Source organism: Lithobates pipiens, unplaced genomic scaffold, assembly GCF_037356315.1.
Source record: "Lithobates pipiens isolate NorthernLeopardFrog02 unplaced genomic scaffold, aLitPip1_a1.2 Scaffold_8, whole genome shotgun sequence".
Lineage (NCBI taxonomy): Eukaryota > Metazoa > Chordata > Amphibia > Anura > Ranidae > Lithobates > Lithobates pipiens.
Window position 1 is genome coordinate 485858275 of NW_027507903.1, and position 23478 is coordinate 485881752.

General features: G+C 42.8%; 1 protein-coding gene across 2 annotated transcripts in view; it reads left to right on the plus strand.

The window, feature by feature from the left end:
* LOC143960387 (sodium- and chloride-dependent GABA transporter 1-like) overlaps window positions 1-23478 on the plus strand; it is a 44489-nt gene that overhangs the window by 16589 nt on the left and 4422 nt on the right. For both annotated transcript variants that reach the window (XM_077468961.1, XM_077468959.1), the window contains exons 5-13: window positions 2107-2216; window positions 4397-4529; window positions 7568-7702; window positions 12255-12358; window positions 13050-13174; window positions 16265-16377; window positions 17098-17229; window positions 21284-21386; window positions 23086-23186. In XM_077468961.1, the coding sequence (XP_077325087.1) occupies window positions 2107-2216; window positions 4397-4529; window positions 7568-7702; window positions 12255-12358; window positions 13050-13174; window positions 16265-16377; window positions 17098-17229; window positions 21284-21386; window positions 23086-23186 (1056 nt within the window). The remainder of the gene's footprint in view (window positions 1-2106; window positions 2217-4396; window positions 4530-7567; window positions 7703-12254; window positions 12359-13049; window positions 13175-16264; window positions 16378-17097; window positions 17230-21283; window positions 21387-23085; window positions 23187-23478) is intronic.

Sequence of the window (23478 nt, forward strand, 5' to 3'; positions counted from 1 at the left end):
GCACTGGGTTCCATTAGTTGCGTACTGGTGCAGGATAGCCAGATGCCCAAAAACATGACCCATGGTCTTCAGCTGTAGGGCCTTGGACTGTTCACTATTACCCACTACTGCTACTGCTAGAAAGACTGTCCTCTGTTCACTATCTACTGCTGAGCATTTTGGAGTATCCCATGCCCCCAATCCCTCTACTGTTTACTGTTCTTCAAGTAATAAATATCAAAAAGACAACCCCTAGATTGTTTATTGGAGCCGGAGTGAATGGACTGTCTGTTGCTTGGATAGCTTATAGCCTCTGTGCTGTTTGGGGGAGAATCAATTAAAATCAGCAGCTCTGTGGGGATAGAGCTACATGTGGGTGCTCATTTCGGGACCACTCTCAGTGCATACTGCCGCTGCCAATAGCAGCCAGCAGAGAATCAAGAGTTGGGCAATGCGTGAACTCTCTGGTTCATGGATGTACAGGGTTGTTGGGATCTTCAGTTACCACAAATGAGCTTTATGTGGGAAATCGACTGCCAGTGAGAGGGGCATTTCCAATTGCACATTAAAGATTTAACTGGTGCAGCGAGAAAAGTCTGCCCATCATAAGGCTGTTGAAGGTTGGGGTGCTCTCTCTTCAAGCATGAAGTGGTGACCAAAAAGGCTGGATGCAGAGAACAGGTCTGGTCTGCCAATATCTGATGTTGTTATTCACAAAGTAGGCAAATTTCTCCAAAGTGAGGAAAAGCCAGAGATGGATATCTCCGCAAGGCTTTATGCCGGGTACAAACGGGCCAAAAATCATTAAAAAATTGTCAATTTGTCAGGAACTTTTGGCCCATATGGGCATGCTGGAAAACCACCATCCCACCAATGCTGGCATCGAATGTCTGCCAACATTGATCAGCATGTCCTGGCAGGGGGGCAGTCCCCCTGTCAGAACACAATAGCACAGTGAGGGAGATTGCTGTAATAACATTGCTTGTTTTAGTAAAGCGATCTGTCAGTTTTTGCTCAGCCTGCTGTGTACCAGGCTTTAGTCTTAGTCAGATCATGCACCTGCCTGCTGCAGAGACTTGGCATCTGGAGTTGTACTGGAAAAGCCAGCTGCTGCTGTCAACCCTACTGCCATCTTGGCCGGATGTTGAGGACCAACCAGGTTAGCCTGGTACAGAAAAAAAGTGTGCTGAAATATATATATGTACAAGTATTCGTATTGATGTACAGTACCTGTATACATCATGGAAGAGGTGGAGGAAATCACAAGCGTTGGTGTGATAAATATTTATGGGAATGCTTGAATGTCCCAAAGTCATGCAAGGGCCCACAGTTTCCAGAGTTTCTGAAAGGTTCCTGGATATTAGGGATGAATGAAGGTTGGGGTGCTCCTTCTTTAAGGATAAGGTGGTGCTCAAAAAGGCCAGATGCAGAGACCAGGTCTGGTCGGCCAACATCTGGGGTTGGCAAGGCAAGATGGTCCTGATTCCGGATCCACGTTTTTACAGATAAGCTTAACAATGTTCCTTCTTTGCTGCTGTTACCAAATAATTTAACTGTTGCCTAAAATAGGTGGTGAATAAATAACACATAATCACTGTTTAAATGCATTCTGCGATGCAGTGGTTGTTAAATGTGTACTAATGATAAGAAATAAACAGAGGGCACACTGGTGTAGTGCATTATCCTCAATAAAATGCTTTAATGTATAAAAACAGAGAATTATACTCTCAAATGTGCGCTTGAATGCAGCATATCAAAGTAATAGCAGCTTTTTGTCCATGGTTTTGCATTACAGATGGAAAGTTCCACAGTAGAACATACTGACGCGTTTCGTCAGAGTGGCTACTGTGGGACTTTACATTTGTAATACAAAACCGTGGACAAAAACATGCTATTAATTTGATATGCTGTATTCAAGAGCATGTTTGTGAGTATAATTCTCAGTTTTTATACATTGATGCATTTTATTGAGGATAATACACTAGGCCAGTGCCCCCTCTGTTTATTTTTTTATTTTCAGTGCATCTAGACAAGAACAGAAAGCTGGAATATGTACTGTAGTGAGATGGTTTTGTGGGACACAGAAGATATTGTGTAGCTTGACTTGTACCCCTCTGCCCTTTGTAGACCCTGCCCTGGCAGAGCTGTGACAACAGCTGGAACACCGAGCGATGTTTCTCCAACTACTCGCTGAATGACACCACCAACCTGACCAGCACCGTCACTGAGTTCTGGGAGTAAGTAGCACTATTTCCAATCCATTCCACCAGGTGAGAAAATACTGAGAACTGTACACATGAAGTGGTCCTGTCCACTGTAGCTTCTATTGAAAAGAATAACAAGGCAGCAATAGAAACACTTGAGGAGATTTCCCCTCACTTCCTGTCTTAAAGCGGAACTACACTGCATCTGAGTACCACAAAGTAAAAAAACTATTTAAAACATTTTTAATATTAAAAACAAATTCACCCATCTATCCATCCATGTCTCCATGTTTTATTTTGCTGAGAAATTACATGATTTACATTATTAAAAACACACCCTAGTATTTCAGGCTGTGGCCATCTTGAGTAAGGGCAGATGTTGACTGAGAGTGAATTTCTACTTTAAGCTGGCCATACACTGTAAGATTTTTCTTGTTTACCCCCACAGGCTGAAAAACAAAAATTTATTGATTCCCCCATTCACACTAAACATTCATGGAGGAATCTCCTGCTACTAGCATCTTCCCAGTTCTTTCCATATTTAGATCAAAGTATGTTGGGCAGGAGGGTGCCAACAGGCCCCCAACAGCTAGAATTTTGTCTGGTTTGGTTCATCAGGAACCGGACAAAATTTGCTCTGTGTATGGTCAGCTTTAGTAATAAGGTTGATGTTGCCATTCACAATGTAAGGGAATTTCTCCAAAGTGGGGAAGAGCCAGAGGGATATCTCCTCAAGACTTAATGCACACTTGGGCCAAAAATCGGCAGAAAATAGTCATTTTGTTAGGAACCGGCCAACTTTCAGCCCATGTGTACAACTTTCTGTCTGACAAAAGCCAGTCTCACCGCTGGCTTCTGTCAAATGGGCATGCTGGAAAACCAGCATCCAATCTACATCCAATTGGCATCTAGCACTGGCAGGATTGAGCAGTGTGCTCCGGAGGGTAATGTTTATGAGTGTGCTATGCACAGTGTGCAGGGTTCAGCTCTTTTCACAGGCTGTCCATATCTCAATTCCACCCTTCCTCAGTTGTGCCCCCTGCACCACTCTCCCCCATCCCCCACCTTTGCTCATATCTTCCTCCACAGCCCTTATCTCTCCCCTCACCCCAAAAGCTTACTCAAATGTCACCTACAGCAGTGTAGATGGCTCCACCTCTCTCTCTCACTTGCAAGCAGATCATTGGTTGGCACCTGGGCACAGATGGGGATCACAGTGCTGCTCACTATGTGATGCCTCATCCCATACTGCACCTGCATCTCCATGCCATGAGTGGATCAGAAGGCTTGTGACAGTGGTGAACGGGGAGCAGAGAATGAGAGCTGGTGGTGGAATGGAGTTCTGCCACATTCTGGCTGAAAAAAGCCCTGGGTGCAAGGGCCACATGAATTGACCTGGCAGGCAAGATTCAGCTTCTGGGCCTAGAGTTTGACACATGTGCTCTAGGAGCAACAGTCCCTTAAGATGAAAGAACACTCTGGCAGGGTTTTCAAAACATTTAACACCTCCCCAGCCACCTTCTGTATGCTTCCTTCCAGGAATTGGCTAAGGCATGATAAATATTCACACTGATCATTTGAATCTCCCTGCTGTATAGTCTCAAAACTTCCTTCAGAGGCAGGTGGGAGGATTCAAACTCTCAGCTCAGGAAACCCTGAACAGACCAAAACAGTCAATCACTGCTCCACTCACTACAGTGGAACCAAAAACTAAATTTAACCTAGCAGCCTAACTAGAGGAGGGAGCCACAAGTGTATCTGAAGCCATTTTTTTTGATAGCCATGAGTATGGGTTAGAACTTTTGTCATGGTTTATTGCTTTATCCCCGCTAGGGAGATTCACTCTCTTGCCTTGTGACCATTGTAATCAGCGATGAGAATATCTAAAATTGTAAGTTTTCACCAGAACAGAAATAGAGGGAAAGTCATCAAATAAAGAAACCTGTTCTGGTGAAACCTGTTTAAGAGAAGATTTCATTAACTTGCAAAGATCTATTCTAACTTTCTGTTGTTGCTTGAGAAAGGAAGTAAGGGCAAATCTCCCAAAAAAAAAAAAAAAAGCTATTTCCAAAACTGGAAATAGCTTTGGCTTTAGATACTGTATATATTTTGATATAACAAAGAGATATAAAAGCTTTGGCTATTGGCATGGTCCTATTCTTAAACACAGAGATACATCCATTCCTATTTTTTTTTTTGCACCTACTATACAGGAGGAACATGCATCAGATCACAGGTGGTCTGGGTGAGCCGGGCTCTATCCGTTGGCCACTGGCGTGCACACTGGCACTCTCCTGGGTCATGGTATACTTCTCCATCTGGAAGGGAGTAGAATGGACTGGCAAGGTACAGTACAGGGGTGACATTGTCTGAAAACTGTCAGATTTATATAAAGAGAATCTGTCTGAATAGAAATACCAAAGAGGTCTTTGCTAATCTGGTACTTAAAGTTGCATACTTCAGGGAATATAATCCTTATCCTTGTTTCATAAATTAGCGACCTGCTGACACAGAACAAGCATGCAGCCAGTGAAGGATGGACCTTTTTTATATGCTGAAAGTTTGCATTTGGGGCCACTCATCTGTCCTCAACCACATGTAATTGTGATTACATATGGACAGCCACGAACAGCTACAGCCGCTGTCAGTCTGACATTCCTTTGTACAGGCTGAGCACCCACAGCTAAACATGAACACTTTCACTTACAATCTGCTACAGAAATAAGTTTATGTTGGCGGTGAATGACCCTGCAACAAAATACAGGGAAAACTGCATTTTCCTTGTTTTGTAAGTGTAAAGTTGGCTATACACTAGTAGAATTTCATTAAAACTTTTTAGTTTTATGAACGTTTGTTTGATTCTGCTAATCGTTGGGTCAAATAGACGATCGTTTTCAACCACAATAATGAGAAAATTCTGAGGTGCAAAATTTTTTCTCTAATTAATGAATTTCTAACAGTGAATGTGGTTTTCTTTAAGAAAATGACATTCATTCCGAAATCAAATGATAAAAGCAAACAAAATCCAGCAGTACTTTTAAATGAACCCTTTCATGACTGAGGCCGCATACACACGGGCGGATTGTCTGGCCAACTAAGTTCGTCAGACAATCCGACAGACAGTCCGTCCAAACTTTTGAATGAACGGACTTGCCCACACACGGCACTTTTTGAGCGGACTAATACGGCGGACTAAGTCCGCCATACAATCCGCTCTACTTTTGAAATGAACGGACTCGCCCACACACGCGGAGGAAAGTCCGCTCATTTCGAAAGTACAGCGGACTGGCACACACACGGGCGGACTGTCCGCTCAAACCAAGTTTGGACGGACAATCTTACGGAAATTCCGTAAGACTTTGTTCGTCAGACTGTCCGCTGAAAAAGTCCGCTGAAGCCCACACATGAGCGGACTGTCCTCTCAAATGTGTTTCGGCGGACTAAGTTGGGCAGACAGTCCTCCCGTGTGTACGCGGCCTTAGCCTATTTTTGGAATTTGGTGTTTACAAGTTAAAATCCAAATTTTTTGCTAGAAAATTACTTGGAACCCCCAAACATTATATATATTTTTTTAGCAGAGACTCTAGAGAATAAAACGGCGATTGTTGCAATATTTTATATCACACGGTATTTGCGCAGCGGTGTTTTAAACGCAACTTTTTGGGAAAAGGGACACTTTCATGAATTAAAAAAAAACAAAACAGTAAAATTAGCCCAATTTTTTTGCGTAATGTGAAAGATAATGCTACGCCGAGTAAATAGATACCAAACATGTCACACTTTATAATTGTGCGCACTTGTGGATTGATGACAAAGTACGGTACCTAAAAATCTCAATAGGCGACGCTTTAATTTTTTTTTACGGTTACCAGGTTAGCGTTACAGAGGAGGTCTAGTGCTAGAATTATTGCTCTCGCTCTGACGATCGCGGTGATACCTCACATGTGTGAGCTGAACACCGTTTACATACGCGGGCAGGACTTCCGTATGCGTTTTCTTTGCTTCGCAAAGACCCCCCACCCCTCCTTTACACTTCAATGTATTCAGATCGGCAAAAACTGCGATTCTGAATACCGTATATCTTTTTAAAACCGGCGCCATTGGCAGCCAAGTAAACGGAAAGTGACGTCATGACGTCGCTTCCGTGTTTACTATGAGGAGACTGGAACGAAGCCGATTATGGCTTCATTCCAGTTCCTCCCCAGCAGCTGGAGGCAGCGCAACTTGAATCGGTGCTCCCGATCGAGTGGGAGCACCGGTAACAGCGGGACGTCCCCTCCCGCTCCTCCGGCATAACAGCCGAGCGGCTTTTAGCCGCATCGGTTGTTATGCCTGGATAGCCAATCGCCTGCTGAAAAAAACGGTACCGGGATGATGCCTGCAGGTGCGGGCATCATCCCGGTATACCCCCCGGAAGCCAAGTACGCATATCTGCGTACGCTCCGCGGGAAAGGGTATTGAATGTACAATTCATTTTTTTTACAAACGTTCAAAAATCTACTACTGTATAGCCAACTTAAAGTGATACCAAACACTCACTGTTTCATTTACATTGTCCCTTCTATTTCTGTATGTGGATGATGGCACTGTAAGTATTTTAATAAAAAGAAAGAAAACATCTAAGTACGTTTTTCCTAATCGCTATATTGCTGTCACATGACCTGTATCTTTCCCAGCCTGTCTGCAGAGAAACATAAGTAGGAGGAGCTTCTAGTCCTCTGCTGCTGGTCACATATTCAATATAAAAAAAAAAAAAAAACTGCCGTTGGAATACAGAGTAAAAATAAATAAATCATTTCAATAAACTGTTTTAAATTGGCATACAAATATATATATATGAAATAAAATCTTTATTATTTTGTGGAAATAACATGGTGTGGGCGGATTTATGCCAGTCACAGGCTGTGTTACGCCCCTCCAGCCTGTGTCTCAGACTAAGAAGGAGATGAAGCCACCATTAATCTACATGTAATATCCTGCCCCCATTGTGTTTAGCTGGTTAGTGGGCATGGAGGAGGAGGAAGGGAGAGGTCTGTCATTTACCAATGTGTATATGCCCACAAGTGTGACTCTATAGTCACATGGGCTGCTCAGATGTGATAGGGAGGAAATGCTCGGCATAGAAACTCACTGAAAACTGAGCATGTGCAGACCACCACACCTCACCACAGCTGCAATGAAGGTGGAGATAGAAAGCAGAAGGATCAACCAGGTTATTTGCAGAATACAGAAAACGAATATCGTAGGAACTTAGTGAGTATGAACAGCATGTAATATAGCATTTATTTATATTTATTTATGATGTGGTTCTAGTGACAATGTAAGGTTTGAAATTAACACTATTTGTTTGTTTTTTAAGTCTCGTTTTTTGCTTTGCTCTGCAGGTGGTCTACTTCTCTGCTACCTACCCTTACTTCATGCTGGTAATACTGTTTTTCCGAGGGATCACCCTTCCTGGGGCTATGGATGGAATTCGATTCTACATCACCCCCGACTTCACAAAACTTTGTGAATCAGAGGTGAAGGGCTCCGTGTCTTATAGGCGTAGTAGTTATGCCCATGAACCCACCAATACGGTTTTCCTTTATTCTCACAGTATTTATTTTCTAGGCATGCATAGCTGAAGTCCTCTATTTTTTCTATGAGAAAAGGCTTATTTTATTTTTTTTCAATAGAAAATGGTTTTAACCCCTCCCAAGAGTTCCTCTCATCTCCTGCCTTGAAAATATATTGCAGTTTACCAATGTAGTGGCTGCATTTGTTTGCTTTTTTGGGCTTTTTTCCTTTTTTTAAACCTGGTGATTCTGCCAGTAACATATTTCCTGTCCTATGGTGGCTACACTCACTCCATTGTATGTATGTAGTGTAGTCACCCTTGGACAGCAGCATTGTCAAAGAGCGCAGTGTTAGATGAAGTAGTAAATTTAGAAGGACTTTTCTTAAAAGAGAAGTATGGGATTCACTTCTTTTCTGTGAATCATACTTACCTAGCTGGATGCAGTATCGGTTTCATGCAGCATCTGTCCCCTTCTGGCTCTAACACTGACTGCCGAGCAATCAAACACCGCTGATCTCTCGGTTCTCAGAGCTCCGTGAGCAGAGAGCTGGTGATTGTCAGTCATCAGCTCTCTACTCGCCTCCCCGCCCCCCAGAGCACTGGACTGTGAAGGGGATGGTGGAGGCCAGCTCAGGCTCTCAATGGCTTGCCGAGCGGCTGAGCTGGGTGCCAGTCCATATAGTCACTAGCCTGGACTGGCTCTGTGATATCAGCCGACAATGGGCTTCAGCCCGCTGTCTGGTTAAAATGGGTCACAGCAGTGCAAAACGAACTGCACTTCTGTAATCCACAGGAGAAGTACAACCAAACGAGCTTTGGCTGTCAGTGGCGGCTGGTGCTCCATTTTTTGGGGGAGTGGTAAACAAACTCAGGCCCTAATCAACTGCTTCCAAAAAAAAAAACATTGAAATCCATGCGTCCGGCGCCCTGTATGTAGATTAGGGGACCAGCGCATGGATTAGGAGGATGGCGCCCCTGTGCAGGATGCTACTGTTGGTTGTACTTCTCCTTTAGGTGACTAAAAAATTAATGCATAATTACAGCTAATACATTTTACACAGTTATGCAGACAGTTTTTTTCCTTCAACCAGCGGGTTGAACAAAAAAATATGTCTCAATGATCTCATCCACATATATTCGTTGTGGATGGGGGAATCAATCCTGCAATGCTATTGCAATGATTGCTCAGGAAAAACCCAACAGGCTGGTTGTACACAAGTAGAATCAACAGGTAACGATGTTATGGGAGAAGGGAAGGCTCAGAAAAACATATTACTAGGTTAAAGCAAGTGACAAATTGCAGCATGTATGTCACTTTTTGTTTTGCCCATGTTTCTCTTTAGCTCTGGTTCACTCTGATGCAATCTCAGATGCGTTCCAGAACACATTGATTCACATGGCAAGTAAAAAAAACATGTATTTCTATAGAGTCTCTTCACACATATGCAGTGCAAATGCAATGAGAGGGTCCTGTGTGTGTTTGTTGCGCTGCGATTCTGAGCTCCATGTAATTAAATGTAAAGTGTATTGAAAAGCATAGGTGTTCAAATTCAGTGTCCCCAGTGCATTTTCTAATACACAGTGCTGTGTTTCCATGGGCCTTTCCAGAGAGAGAGAGAGAGAGAATCGCAGCCTCGTACAAATCACATTGCAAACGCATTGGATATGCTGCTGAACTCGCATGAAGTAACACTGGCTGTGATCCTTCAATTCGCACTACAAAACTCAATAAAAACTTGTCATATTATCACTTATACTTTAGATCAGGGGTGCCCAACCAGTGACCCGGGGCCACATGTGGCCCACAGACCCCTCAGATGTGGCCCACGACCTCCTGCTCTGTGATGGAATAGAATACTGTTATTGATAGTAAGTTTATCACTAAAATCACAGTGTATATATGGGCATATCTGTTCTGCAGTGGTTACTGGGCTGCTTTCAAAATGATCCGCAGGTGCAGAGCAGTGCACCTGGGGGTTACCTGCACTGAGCCATAGGCCCCTTTCACACAGTCAGTCCGACCCAATTGGACCCTCCATTCACCTCTAAAAAGTAGAAGATGTAAATGGACTTGTGTCCGCTTACAAACGCCTACCTCCAATCTAATCTGCAAAAAGAAAAAAAGTAGAGTGGGCTCTATAGAATAGAGCGGGCTGCTATGCACCCGCTCCGCTCATTGTGGCCCCCGACCGGTGGTTACCAAGTCGCTTAGGTGGCCCTCACTCTTCAAAAGGTTGGGCACTCCTGCTTAGATATTTGTTTGCTGCTGAGTTATGTTAACCGTTCCTGTACCCCTCGGTTCTGATATTACCATATGTTTATTGCTAGCCCTGAAGAAGGGAAACCAAATGGCCTAAACATAGTTACAAAGGTTGAATAAAGACACCAGTCCATCCAGTTCAAGCTGAGTGTCTACAATTGTCCCCATCACTGTACATTGCACACTCACGTCAGTCCCTACCCTCAAGGAGCCCACAATCCAAGGTCCCCATTTATATACTAGGGCCAATTTTGGACAGAAGCCAATTAACCTACCTGCGTGTCTTTGGAGTGTGGGAGGAAACTGGAGTACCTGGAGGAAACCCACGCAGGCACAGGGAGAACATGCAAACTCTAGGCAGGTGGTGTTGTGGTTGGGATGCGAACCAGCAACCCTTCTTGCTGCTAGGTGAGAGTGCTAACCAATACACCACTGTGCCGCCCATGTTGGTATATTTAAAAAACTGGTCATTTTGAAATTTTACTGCCTACTGTGCATATGTGATGGATTCTGACATTGCGTTCATAAGAAATCAAAGTTCATGACTTCTACACTTGTGTACAAAACACATGTCACTCTATACCAGGGATATGCAATTAGCGGACCTCCAGCTGTTGCAAAACTACAAGTCCCATCATGCCTCTGCCTCTGGGTGTCATGCTTGTGGCTGTCAGAGTCTTGCAATGCCTCATGGGACTTGTAGTTTTGCAACAGCTGGAGGTCCGCAAATTGCATATCCCTTCTCTATACTGTTGATCAGGAAGCCTGTAACTTTTATCACTTCTCATTTCTTGCGTCAATGAAAATATGACAGGGGTTCCAATCCTACGCACACCAAACAAAAAAATAAATAAAAAAAAAAATACAAATTCAGGTCTACACACTTCTTTTTAAGCCTCAAGAAAAAAAACAACACATGGATATTGGCCTAAAAGGTTACTGAAATGTCTGATCAGCACTGAAACATATAGCAATCCAGCAGCATCCACTAATAACTTCCCAGAAGTAATAAATTAATTATAAGCAACCACAGTGGGCTCAGTCTTTTTGGCAGAGGAAACCTCTCAGGGTGTCTATGGGTTGTTTCAGGTCATAGTAAGACTGCTTTTTGTATTTGTAATGCAAAGACAGGAATTTGAGACCTGACACAGTCTGGTGCAAGGATTTTTGTCTATTTGGGAGAAGGTACATTCGCACAATCGCCGTTTTCATATGTAGGTTCCCTCAACACAGGCTTTTTTTTATAGGCGTGGGTTTTTTTTTTTTTTTTTTAATATCTCCCTATAAACTTAAAACATTTTTGCTTTCATTTTTATTTATTTTAACATAACTTTTATTGCTATCACATAGGGGATCAATAGCCCCCTATGTGATTGCATATAGGTGAGAGGTTCTCTTTATGGAGACACCTAGGGCCTATTAGACCCTGGATGTCTCCTTTCTGATCAACTGCAGCTGATGGAACACAGACCGTGTTCCATAAGCTTCTTCCCCCCAGCACTGATCCTGGAGAATGAAAGCTCTGGTCCAGGTAGTGACATCATACATGTCACTTCTTGATCTGTGTACAGGAGGAAGGCTGAGCAGATTTTATCTCCAGCTATGCCAAATCCCCTCAGAAATCGCATTCATTCACATTAGAATCAAACATGTCACAACAAAAATTGCACTGTGAAATCGCATCAGATCCGTATTGCATCAGTGTGAACTGAGACTTCCAAGTGCAAAGATAATTGAATGGATCAAATAATCTATGGGCAGCATATAGATATTTGGTTGCCTTGGATCGTTTTTGTGATGGAAAGTCGGTTGAGAGAGGTGGAAAGCATAGCTCCCAACTGTCCCTGATTTCAAGGGACTGTCCCTGATTTGGAGCAATGTCCCTCTGTCCCTCTTTCCCTCTCATTTTGGTCTGATATATATATAGATATATATAAAATGCACTTTTTATTTTTCAAAAAGTGTTTCCCAGTGCTAAACCTTTCATACAATTTCTAAATGGCTGCATTGGTACATTTTAAAAACCAATATGAAGGAATAGTAGTGGTGAAAAAAAGCCGTTGTGGATTTAATTAACCTTTTTTGGGGTTAATTCTCCTTTAAGTGGGTGTGACAGGGGTCGTGTCCCATGCCTACATACGTTTGATAGTAGGTGTCCCCCATTCCCGGTATGTGAAAGTGATAGACAATTAATTAGACTGTTGGTGAGAGAAACTATAAATGAATTAGCATGAACATCTTGTCTCTGTTATAGGTCTGGATGGATGCGGCAACACAGATCTTCTTCTCCTATGGCCTTGGTCTGGGATCTCTGATTGCTCTGGGAAGCTACAATTCCTTTCACAACAACGTATACAGGTACATGCAGGATCCATGTGCTTGTTCAATTTGTGCAATTTTGTATTCTGTCAAGAGAGGTTGCCTTGGCTGACCTCTATTTAAAAAAGGTAGGTGCCTGGATATCTCTGGCTTCAATGCTTCCTTCAGAGGTGTTCTGACCTCTGACCTGCCTCTGATCTCTTTCCAAACTTCTTCTGATCTCCTTCTGACATCCATTTGTCTCCCTTTTGATCTGCATTTGACCTGCTTTTAAGCCGTGATTGCGCACCTATTGACTTTTATGGCAAAAAAAGCCATTCCGAAGCTAAAAGAGGCTTAAGTAGCCTTGGCACTGGGTGTCAGACAAAATCTTAATTTCACAGCAGACCTGGGAACAGATCACATTCATTAACATTAGAATCCATTGACCCGGGCACCCACACAATGTGAATTTCACCCTTTTTCTCATAAGCCATGTTCAAAACCATCCCCAGCACCCCCTGCGCTGTGCAGCAATCTGTTTACTTGGTGCTTGAAACTGATTGTGGGATGTACTGGGGCCATTCCCTAGTGTGACCCTTATTTCTTTACCTGTGACCGGATAAGATAAAACAGTTAACACAACCTCTCAGCCCTCTGTGAGGACTGATCTTTGAAAGAATGCTTTGCATATTGAGGGGAATTGATCACAGCCACAACCTTAAATGCCACTTTTTTTTCTCTTCCACAGAGATTCCATCATCGTCTGTGTCATTAATTCTTCCACCAGCATGTTTGCCGGCATTGTCATTTTCTCCATTGTTGGCTTCATGGCTAACATCACCAAAAGACCCATCCAGGAGTTGGCGGCTTCTGGTAGGTGCTTCTAATTCTGGCACTGTTAAAGGGACTTCCTTAGAGCTTGGTGGGCTGCAGCCATGGAAGGAGTGGATCTTTGCACAGAAGTGGGGCATGGTTACCACACCAAGATAGGTGGATGGGAGCAGGGGAAGATAAGATGGTGATTCTGACCTGGAACAATAACGCAGTTAGCAAAGTCAGAGTGAACTCATAACTTCTTGGCATAGATGTATCAGATCAGTGAAGCCCTTGGATTAACAATAACATCCAAAAAAATAGCATTTTTAAATGTTCAGCAATGGTAGCCTATATATTATATAAATATTTCATACTACTTATTTCCATGCAGCATGTGGTACTCCAGGCTTCTTTTCACGTCTACCAGTTTATTCGAAGCTGCTCCGTTTTGCCTAGATCTCATGAATACAGTATAACTGATGTTGCCCACCTTATTTGTAGCTACCCAGCCACCCAATTACATCCTCCAACTTTCCCATTAAAGAGACCACACTTTTAACTTGGAGTAATTAGTGGCCGTAGCAGCCTCTTTATTAATTAAAACATATAATAAACATATCAAACCAACATATCAAACCAACAATGAACTTATCAGTTAACTGAATAGACTGGAAAAACGAGTTGGTCTTCGGCAGGGCCTTCCCTCTCCCCACCCCATTAATGTACCAATCAACCGGCACTGCGATCATATTAACTGTACCAGGCCTAAAGCTGATATGCTAGCTCAGAGGCCACCAACTCTTTGACTGCAGTGCCCCCCATTCACCATCTTCCATATAACCCTTGTTATATGGCTTCAGCAACGAGCCCATCTCTCCAATGGGTCCCGCATCAACTTCTCTGTGGGGAGGGGTTATCTTCCTTTACCTGCACCGGCCAACATCCGCCAACCGCTACGACATCCGACACCTACCCCTGAAAGCAAAAACATGTTAAAAACTCCCAAAACGAAAAGGAGCTCTATTGCCCTCCCCACAGCACCCCGTCCCTCTACGGGTACGCTAAAAGGGAGGGAGGGTGGGAAACTTTTTCCCGCACTGACGCTGGGGCGGGTTGCGCTCACTCCTCGTGGCGCTAAGCCCCACCCCTAATACTTTCAGCCTATCCTGGCTTTCCCAGTTCACTGCACTTCATGTCTGCTCTCCGCCTACCCCCCTTTTGTGGTCCGTCTCCGAGCTCTCTTTAGCAGAAACCAAAATTTACACACAGAGCTAAAAGAGTCAGAACAATGATTAGTCCCCTACTCTCCCCATCTCTGCCTGTTCAGATATACCCAATGGATTTTCAATCAGAGAGAGACCATGTGAGAGCAAACATGTTCTGCTCTCCTCTGCTGTCACTTTGGAAAACCAAGAATTGTATGCAGATCCTGTGTGGTGGGTACTCCCTGTATTTTTAAAACAAAGATTTATTAGACATAAGAAAACAATTATCAAAAACATCAGTTTAGAAATGTAAAATCTGTAAATTGAATTAAAAAAACAGCCAAAACCATAACTGTTTTCTTTAAAAGGGAGGTTTTGGTTATAATTAGTCTTATTTTGTTGATTTACTTATGTCAGTTTTACTTGAATATAAGTTAAACTCTAGGCAGATATAAAGTCAAAGTAATGTTCTCCGTAATCACTAATACATCATTAAATGTTACGGCTAGGTAGATATAGACGTGCATCTAAATCTGCCACTCCTCTGAAGAGAGATCTGTCAGATCTGTTATCTATTTCAGAGGGGTGTAGCGATACCCTTGTGCGGGCCGCTGATAGAATCTATACCCCACTGGTTTCCCCAACTCTGCAAGTCCTCTGACACCCAGGGTTCAGGCATCTTGTTACCGACTGTCACCGATAACAAGAAACTTACACAAAAAAGTGAAACAGTTCAAGTTTGTTTACTCCAGTAAGGGACACACAAAATGCATAACATAACATTGTAGCTCAGAAAGGTATTTTATCTGAACAATATAACACTATTTATGATTTGCTCTTTGGTCATTTAGAACCCTTTAGTAGTAAAGAAAGAATATGAAGTAGGCAGTATGACCCAAATTCAGTTAAGCCTTATTTCTGTTACAATAACCTATGTGAACAGGTTGGCAGAAGGGTAGGGAACTGACACTCTGTTTTCTATGTAAAGTTTGCTCACTTCTGTTTCCTCAACCCACAGTTCCAGGAAAAGTAAGAGCAGGCTCTTTGTGCTAAAAACAACCTTAGTCACTTTAAGCAAATCAGGAGAGGATAAAAAGGGTTTAAGTTTTACTGCTTCAAATCCGGCAATCTTCGGCTAGCTTTGAAGTATTATGAATAGGGTGGCTCTTGATGGTATGGTAGAAAAAATTGAGTGGATCTGTGGCTTATCCTTGATTTACTTCAAACTCTTCCTATATTATTGTATCCAATAAGATTACAGGTGGTAGAAATGTGGATAGGGCACAGATGTCTGCATATAGTGTTCAATGAAAAGAGTGAGCTGGCTTCAGTAGAACTACAAGTACCAGGAAGTTGGGCTGAGTAAGTGATGTCTATATGTTGTGTCTTAGCCCTTGTACACACGGTCGGACATTCCAATGGAAAATGTCCGATCGGACCGTGTTGTCGGATAATCCGACCATGTATGGGCTCCATCGGACTGTTTCCGTCGGAATATCCGACCGACAAAGGCGTCGCTGGAGGACCTGGATCAGCCTCTGGTCCACTGGAAATGGGAAGCGATGCCGTCCGCAGGTGTCTCTCTGGATGCAGCAGTGAAGCTTCCTTTTGTACAGGCCATGATTCAGCAGCAGCTCTCACTGACACAGAGCTTCTGCTAGCAGATCAAAGCTGGCGTCCCAAGAGAGCAAACTAGGCCCCGTTCACCCTTTTCATATCCTTTCCCAGCATTCTGTTCTCCTCTCCTCAGCAATCTGGTAGTGGTAGTTCTGATCAGTGCCGGAATGGGACTGGAATGGAAACCCGGGTATTCTGAACTACACATTCTATGATGCTTTGCTCTGCTCTAAGTTTTGTCTCAAAGGAAATGACACATTGAGTTTTATCTTGTAATTGTTGGCTGGAGTTCTGCTATATTTGCTTTTCTATCTGCTGGTTATAGGACCTGGTCTGGCCTTCCTGGCCTATCCGCAAGCTGTCACTCAACTCCCTATGTCTCCCATCTGGTCAATCCTCTTCTTCTCCATGCTGGTCATGTTGGGATTGGACAGTCAGGTAAGAAGATTTCTTAGTACACAGTTACTTCCCTGAACTTCGGAGATTTGACTTTGAAGATTTTGACATTTTTATGCCCTGGCAATTATCATTTTAAATACATGGTCAACTGAACTCTAAAATTCATTTTTTTTGTGAATATCCTATTTTTTTATACAAATGATAATATCCTATTTAGTTATTATCATCCATTGTATACTGATTCTTTTTAATAAAAATAAAATGTATTTTATTTTAGGTTAAACAGTGTTATTTGCTTTTCAATGTTACTTTAGGGTTCGTTTATCAGATGCAGTCAAAGGCGGTTTTAACGCAATACAAATGCATATGCAAGAAAAATGTATATATTTCAATGAGCCTAGAGACAAGGGGTGGGCAGGGGGGAAGCTGCCTTGGGCACAATGGTTTACTGTAGGGATGGGGGCACCTTCCTTCTTTTACAAGGTTGACAGGAGTAGTGATAGCGGCAGTGATTTTGACAAGGGAGTGACTGATGGGCGTAGGATTCCCTAGGCTTGCACATCATGAATGGGGGGGGGGGATGCAGTTTGGCATCTTTTTCCTGAGAGCTGCATGACCTTGTCCCCCCAGCACTGAGTACACCATTGCAGTGCTTTTATATGTGTTTAGAAAAGTATGCTCATAAATGCAGCAGAACGCACATGGCAGCGGTGTGTTTATTGTGTAACTCATCCAAAACTTTTTTTTTTCAATTTAAAGTTCTGCACTGTGGAAGGTTTTATCACCGCACTGGTTGACGAATATCCACAACTTCTGAGGAGCAGGAAAAAGATCTTCATTGCAGCTGTCTGCGTTGTTTCCTACATTATTGGTCTCTCCAATATTACGCAGGTACACACTGAGCAGGATCAGTACCAACCAATAACCGGATATAAGTGTGATTTTTCAATTAGCATGAGAAAGATGAAGGGTCACACAGATATTATCTGTGAGGGCATCAGGCACTAGAGAACACATTAAAACAGTGCAAAAAATGTATCTAATATATTAAATATATACATAAATAGCCTTAAACTTGCAGTATTCAAGATGACATTATCGAAATCAGTAATTATTCCTGTAGCACCCCCCTGGGTCTTCTGGGGACAAGGAGGTACCTCCAGAGGCAGGGAGCGAGCTTACCATCACCCCAGGGCTGAGTCCATGGCTATAATGGGAAGTTAGAACAGAATTTGGGCGCCAGTCACTTTAGATATTTTTCAATGCTTTAATAAGGACATTGAAGATAGTGATAGGAGAGAAGGTTAGGGGAGGTTTCAGATACCATTTGCAGATCAATTATGGACTCCTTGAATCCAAACATAAAACAGCTCTCTCTTTTAGCAGATCTTGAATACGCCTCCTACACAGAGCGCACAGCCGGTAGAATTTCTGGACAAGCCCTTTTCACAGACTTAGCAGCCTGTAGAACGCCTGGATAAGCCTCTCTCACAGACTTAGCAGCCAGGAGCTAGTTACCACGGTTTAGATTGTAGAATAGGATTCAACTTTCAGAACCTTTAAGCCACCCGGCAACACTGTAAGAGTAGTTTAGGTATAGGTGTGTCCTCCAAATGAGCAGGGCCGGATTAACATAGGGGCTATTGGAGCTGCAGCTCCAGGCCCCTTTCTCAAGATAGGCCCATTTGCCCAAAAAAAAAAAAAAAAAATCAATTTTTTTTTTTTTTTTTTTTTAAAGATAGACTTGTACAAGGATTGTAGCTCGGCGATCAGTCACAGAGACCCCACATTTGGGGAGTAGGTAGTTAAAGACCCACTCCAGCACTGGTTAAAATATGGGGCTGCTATCATCTATGGATACGGGGCTCCTTGCGCAGACGGTCATAAGCTACATACAGAGCGGTCAGTATAAATACAAGCTGGAACACTCTGCAGCAGACTGAGAGGATGAACTCACATAGCTTATAATAATTATTTTTATATTACTTATGATAATTAACCCCTTGCCACCCAGGCCCATTCTGAGACTTCTCTCCTACATGTCAAAATCATCATTTTTTTTATGCTACAAAATTACTCAGAACCCTCAAGCATTATATATTGTTTTAGCAGACACCCTATGGAATAAAATGGTGGTCTTTGCAATGTTACACGATATTTGCGCAGCAATTTTTCAAACGTGTTTTTTTGGAAAGAAACTGTTTCATTCATTAAAAAAAAAAACACTAAAGTTAGCACGATTTTTTGTTGTGTACTAAGCGATGCTTTACATTTTTTTACAGGTTACATGTTTAGAGTTACAGAGGAGGTCTAGTGCTAGAATTATTGCTCTCACAGTAACGATCGTGGCGTATGTAACCTGTGTATCTGGCTCTGATACTAACCAGTGTCTACCCAGGGACTGACTAGTATCTCTCCCCAGCCTGTCCCCACACACCCTCACCTGCTTACCTGTGAATGGGGCAATCACTCCCGTAGTGTTATTGTGTTCTGCCAGTGAATACAATGATTAGTGTTGCTAACTATAGCTGGCAGCACTGATTGTTTTGGGGAAAACCTGACAGGCTGGTTGTACTCAAGTCGGTTAATAGGTTGACTTGTGTAAAACCAGCTAGCCCATACATAGATTGACTATGGCTGGTCTCTGCTTAATTGGTGTAATTTCAATCCATGTATGGTCAGCTTAACCACTACGCAGTCCCTAAACATCCTTCCACAAACCTTTCCATTTTTCATTCCCAGATTACTTCATCCTCCTCTCCTATACATAGTGCCCACTGTCATACTCTCCACACTTCTCTCCTATACATAGTGCCCACTGTCATACTCTCCACACTTCTCTCCTTTACATACTGCTCACTGTCATACCCTCCACACTTCTCTCCTATACATAATGCCCGCTGTCATATCCTCCACACTACTCTCCTATACATAGTTCCCACTGTCATACCTCCAACACTTCTCTCCTATACATAGTGCCCACTGTCATACCCTCCACACTCCTCTCCTGTACATACTACTCACTGTCATACCCTCCATACGCCTCTCCTATACATAGTGCCCACTGTCATACCCTCCACACTCCTGTACATATTGCTCACTGTCATACCCTCCACACTCTTCTCTTCTACATAGTGCCCAATGTCATACCCCCTACACTCCTCTGCTGTGCATACTGCCCACTGTCATACCCTACACACTCCTCTCCTGTACATAGTGCCTTCTGCCATACCCTCTGCACTCCTCTCATGTACATAGTGCCCACTGTTAGACCCCCCACATTCCTCTCCCTCACCTGCACATACTTCCCACTTTTATACCATTCATACTCCTCCCCTATGCCTCTTACCCACAAAAACTGTTCTTTAAAATTATACTGAATATCCTCAGTGTTACCAACTCTAGAATGAGCACACTTTTGTTAGTTCAACTAAAGGAAATCTCACAGTCCTCATATTTGTTCTGCCCCATTATTAGTACTTATTTAATTTTGTAATTACTATTGTGATGTATAGAGGAACATAGGGGATGTCAGCTACTCCAGATATAGCACTTGTAAAAAAAGCGTCCCTGAAAATATTTTTGAAATGTTGACAACTATGTACTAAGGCACTGCCCAAGGGCCACAGGTCGGGGGCCCCATGACAGGCTCCTGTGATATTAAAGCAGTAGTAAACTTTTCTAACATTACTACTTTTTAGAGGCCCTGGGGTAGGTTATGCCACAATGTACAATTATGCCCAGCATATTAGCACATTAGGGTACACTTACCTGTCAGACTGAGCCCTCCAGTGCTGTGCTGTGAGCACTTCCATCTTCACCCGGTCTTCCTTCTGGGTTCTGTGCCTTCGGACACTTGCCTTGGCCAGGCTGCCATCCTCCCTCCCTTACCCTTCACACCTCTTTCATCCCCTTTCTCCCTCTCTCTCTCTCATTTAATTTGTTATAACAAAAATAGTTTGCATTTTTATTTATTTATTGTTTATAAAAGGCCCCACAAAAATCTTCAGCACCAGGCCCACGAAGTTCTTAATCTGGCCCTGCAAATGAGTCACCAGGCCCTCCTGAGAGACCAGTCTTCTTCCTTGCTCTCTCTAGCAAGGGTCCTGCCCTAGATCTCCACAGCATGGCTTGCTTCTTCTTTACACGCAAAAGAGCCTAAGGACCACCGCAGGATTAGTAGGCCTCAGACAGGCTTCGGGCCTACTTGCAGAACTCACCGCAGCACATCCTCAGGCCAGGAGGGCCTGAGGTAAGATTGAGAGAGCGCATGGCTCTGCCCAATAAATACCCCCTTCCCAGAATGCACAGCGGCCAGGAACCTCCCACTGGGCTGTTCTGGAAAAAGAATAATTATCACATAGCTCAACCTAGTTGTAATTATCATACTGGCCTGTGGCACCAGTGACACCTAATGGCAACCATGAGAAATGCACAGCTCTATCTTTAATAGTTGCACATTTATATGGACATTTCCTTTGGGACTTTTATTATCATTTGCAATTTTTAAGGAATTCACTTATGAAATAGACATTCAATTTAAGGCTATTTATGTATATAATTTATATCTGAGATTATTTTTTTGTACTTTATTGTTGATGGTTTATGAACACTATGGATCAGCGTCATACTTGTATGTTTTGAGTTGTCTTGAAATATCTGTAAGTGGATATTTGTGTTTGCATCTTTTCCTTTTTCTTTACACTAATTATGGTGTGCAAAACCGATATATGGTTCATTAGAGCAAGATGTTTTTTGTTTTTTTTTAACTAGAGAACATGTGTTGAGATAAAAGAATACGCCAAACAAAAAGTTCACTATTGGTATCAGTCTCAACTATGCCATGGAACTAGACTGAGATCTAAGGAAAAGAATGTATAGAAAGCATGAAATGCGTATATAATGAGAAAATCTGCTCAGTTCATTAACATATATAATTATCCAGGGTGGCATCTACGTGTTCAAGCTTTTTGACTATTACTCAGCCAGCGGGATGTGTCTCCTCTTCCTGGTCTTCTTTGAAACAGTGTCCATATCATGGTGTTATGGTGAGACCTTGTCAACTTTTCTCTTAGGAACATAACTGGGGAAAAACTAAAGTGGAACTCTGGGCAAAAACAATAATAATAATAATAAAAATACCCTTCAAGCCAAACCCAATTTAGCAGCACAGGGCCATTTTTTTTCTTCTCTGTAGTATACAGTATAAGATTATAAAAGACCTGGGACACCTTTGGGTGCCCCAAGGAGAGAAGTAACTATGCACACTCAGGCTTTCACACTGGGGCTGCAGGGGAGGCATTTTATAAGCGCTATTTTTATCCCTTTAGCGCCTGAAAAACGTTTCCAGTGTGAAAGGGGTCTTAGAGTGCACCTTAATAAGGCAATGTTTTCGGCTCTCTCTTTTCCACTTCTCCACACAGCTCAGGGGGTTCATTTTAATTTCATAACTGAATTTAATTTAATTTGATTTATAAGTATAGGTCCACTTTAGAGCAGACCTTTAAACTGGAATAAAACCCTTAATGAAAAATGTAATGCATTTAAAAAAAATCTTCACAGGTTGCTAAATAATAAGTATTATAAGTGGGTTCTTTCTCTAGTTAGGTGACCTGTGCTATAATTTAGGCCATGTATTGTCCTATATCATACTATGAATGGTAAGCCTACTTACATTAGTGCCTTAGCCTTTAATTATCAGCCTATGGAAAGCTTTAGGGGCCATCAGAAAAAAAAATGCTCCCTACATTAGCAAACAATGTAGAATTGCTGTTCCATATTAGTGGTCAGTGATAGAATGGCTCTTTTTACATTGGTGGTCAGTGGGAGAAGGCTCGCCCTTCATTAGTGGTCAGTGAGAGAAGGGTCTCCTTACTTTGGGGTTCAGTGAGAGAAGAGCCCCCTTTGGGGATTAGTGGGAGAAGGGCCCTCTTACATTGAGAGTCAGTGGGAGAAGGGCCCCTTTTACTTTGGTTATCCATGGTAGAAGGGCCCCCTTACTTGGTGGGTCAGTGGGAGAAGGGTCCTCTTACATTGACAGTCACTGAGAGAATGCCCCCTTTTACTTTGGTGGTCAGTGGAAGAAGAGCCCTTTACACCAAGGGTCAAGTGGGAGAAGGGACAATGTACATTGGTGGTCAGTGGGAGAAGGACCCTCTTATGTTGGTGGTCAGTGGAGAATTGCCTCTTTATATGGGTGGTCAATTGAAGAAGTGACCCCTTACATTTAAGGTCAGTGGGAGAAGAGACCTCTTACATTGGTTGTCAGTGGAAGAAAAGCCCCCTTACACGGGTGGTCAGTGGATGAATGTTCCCCTTACACTGGGGGTCAATGGAGAAGGACCCCCTTTTATTGGAGGTCAGTGGACAGGTGCCCCCTTAATTTGAGGGTAGAGAAGTGCATTGGTGGTAAGTGGGACAAAATCCCTCATTTCCGATAGATAAAATGATCATTGCTGATTAGTTATGTGAAAGACAAGCATTGAGACTTCATTGGTCACATGTCATTAGGACTGTTGAATTACTTTGGTGCCAGAACAATGCAGGCATTGTAAGGTGGGATCAATCCACCATAATCAGGAAACCCTAGAAACATCTGAAGAAGATATGGTTTAGAAAATCTGTTTCAAGGCTTCAGTGCTGGGCTGATGAAGGCTGCAGAAGTACAGAAACCTCTAATTCAATGGTGGAAGAGAAGTGTTATAACTGGTCATGTGACATTCAATCTTATATCTTTCTCTGTTTCAGGCGTTGACCGCTTCTACCAGGACATTGAAGAAATGATTGGGTACCAACCTTGTTCGTGGTGGAAACTCTGCTGGGCATATTTCACCCCCTTTGTCTGTTTGGTGAGGACATGTTTATCAGTAATCAGTTTTATGTCAAAGAAAACAAAAACCTATTTTCAGTTCTTAAGTTCTAAGGCCTTGTTCACATAGGCAGTTCGTTTGTGTATTTACCACCCCAAGTGCCCACCTTTAAAGAAATGTTTTGGCCTCTAGGGTGCTTCACATTGTGGTGGTGAAATTTTAAATCAGCTGACAGAATTTGGCAAGTGGTGCCACCTACCAAACTCACCCATTTAAGTCAAAGTGACCCATGCCGAACTCTTGGTTGTGATAGTTCAATATAAATTCCCTA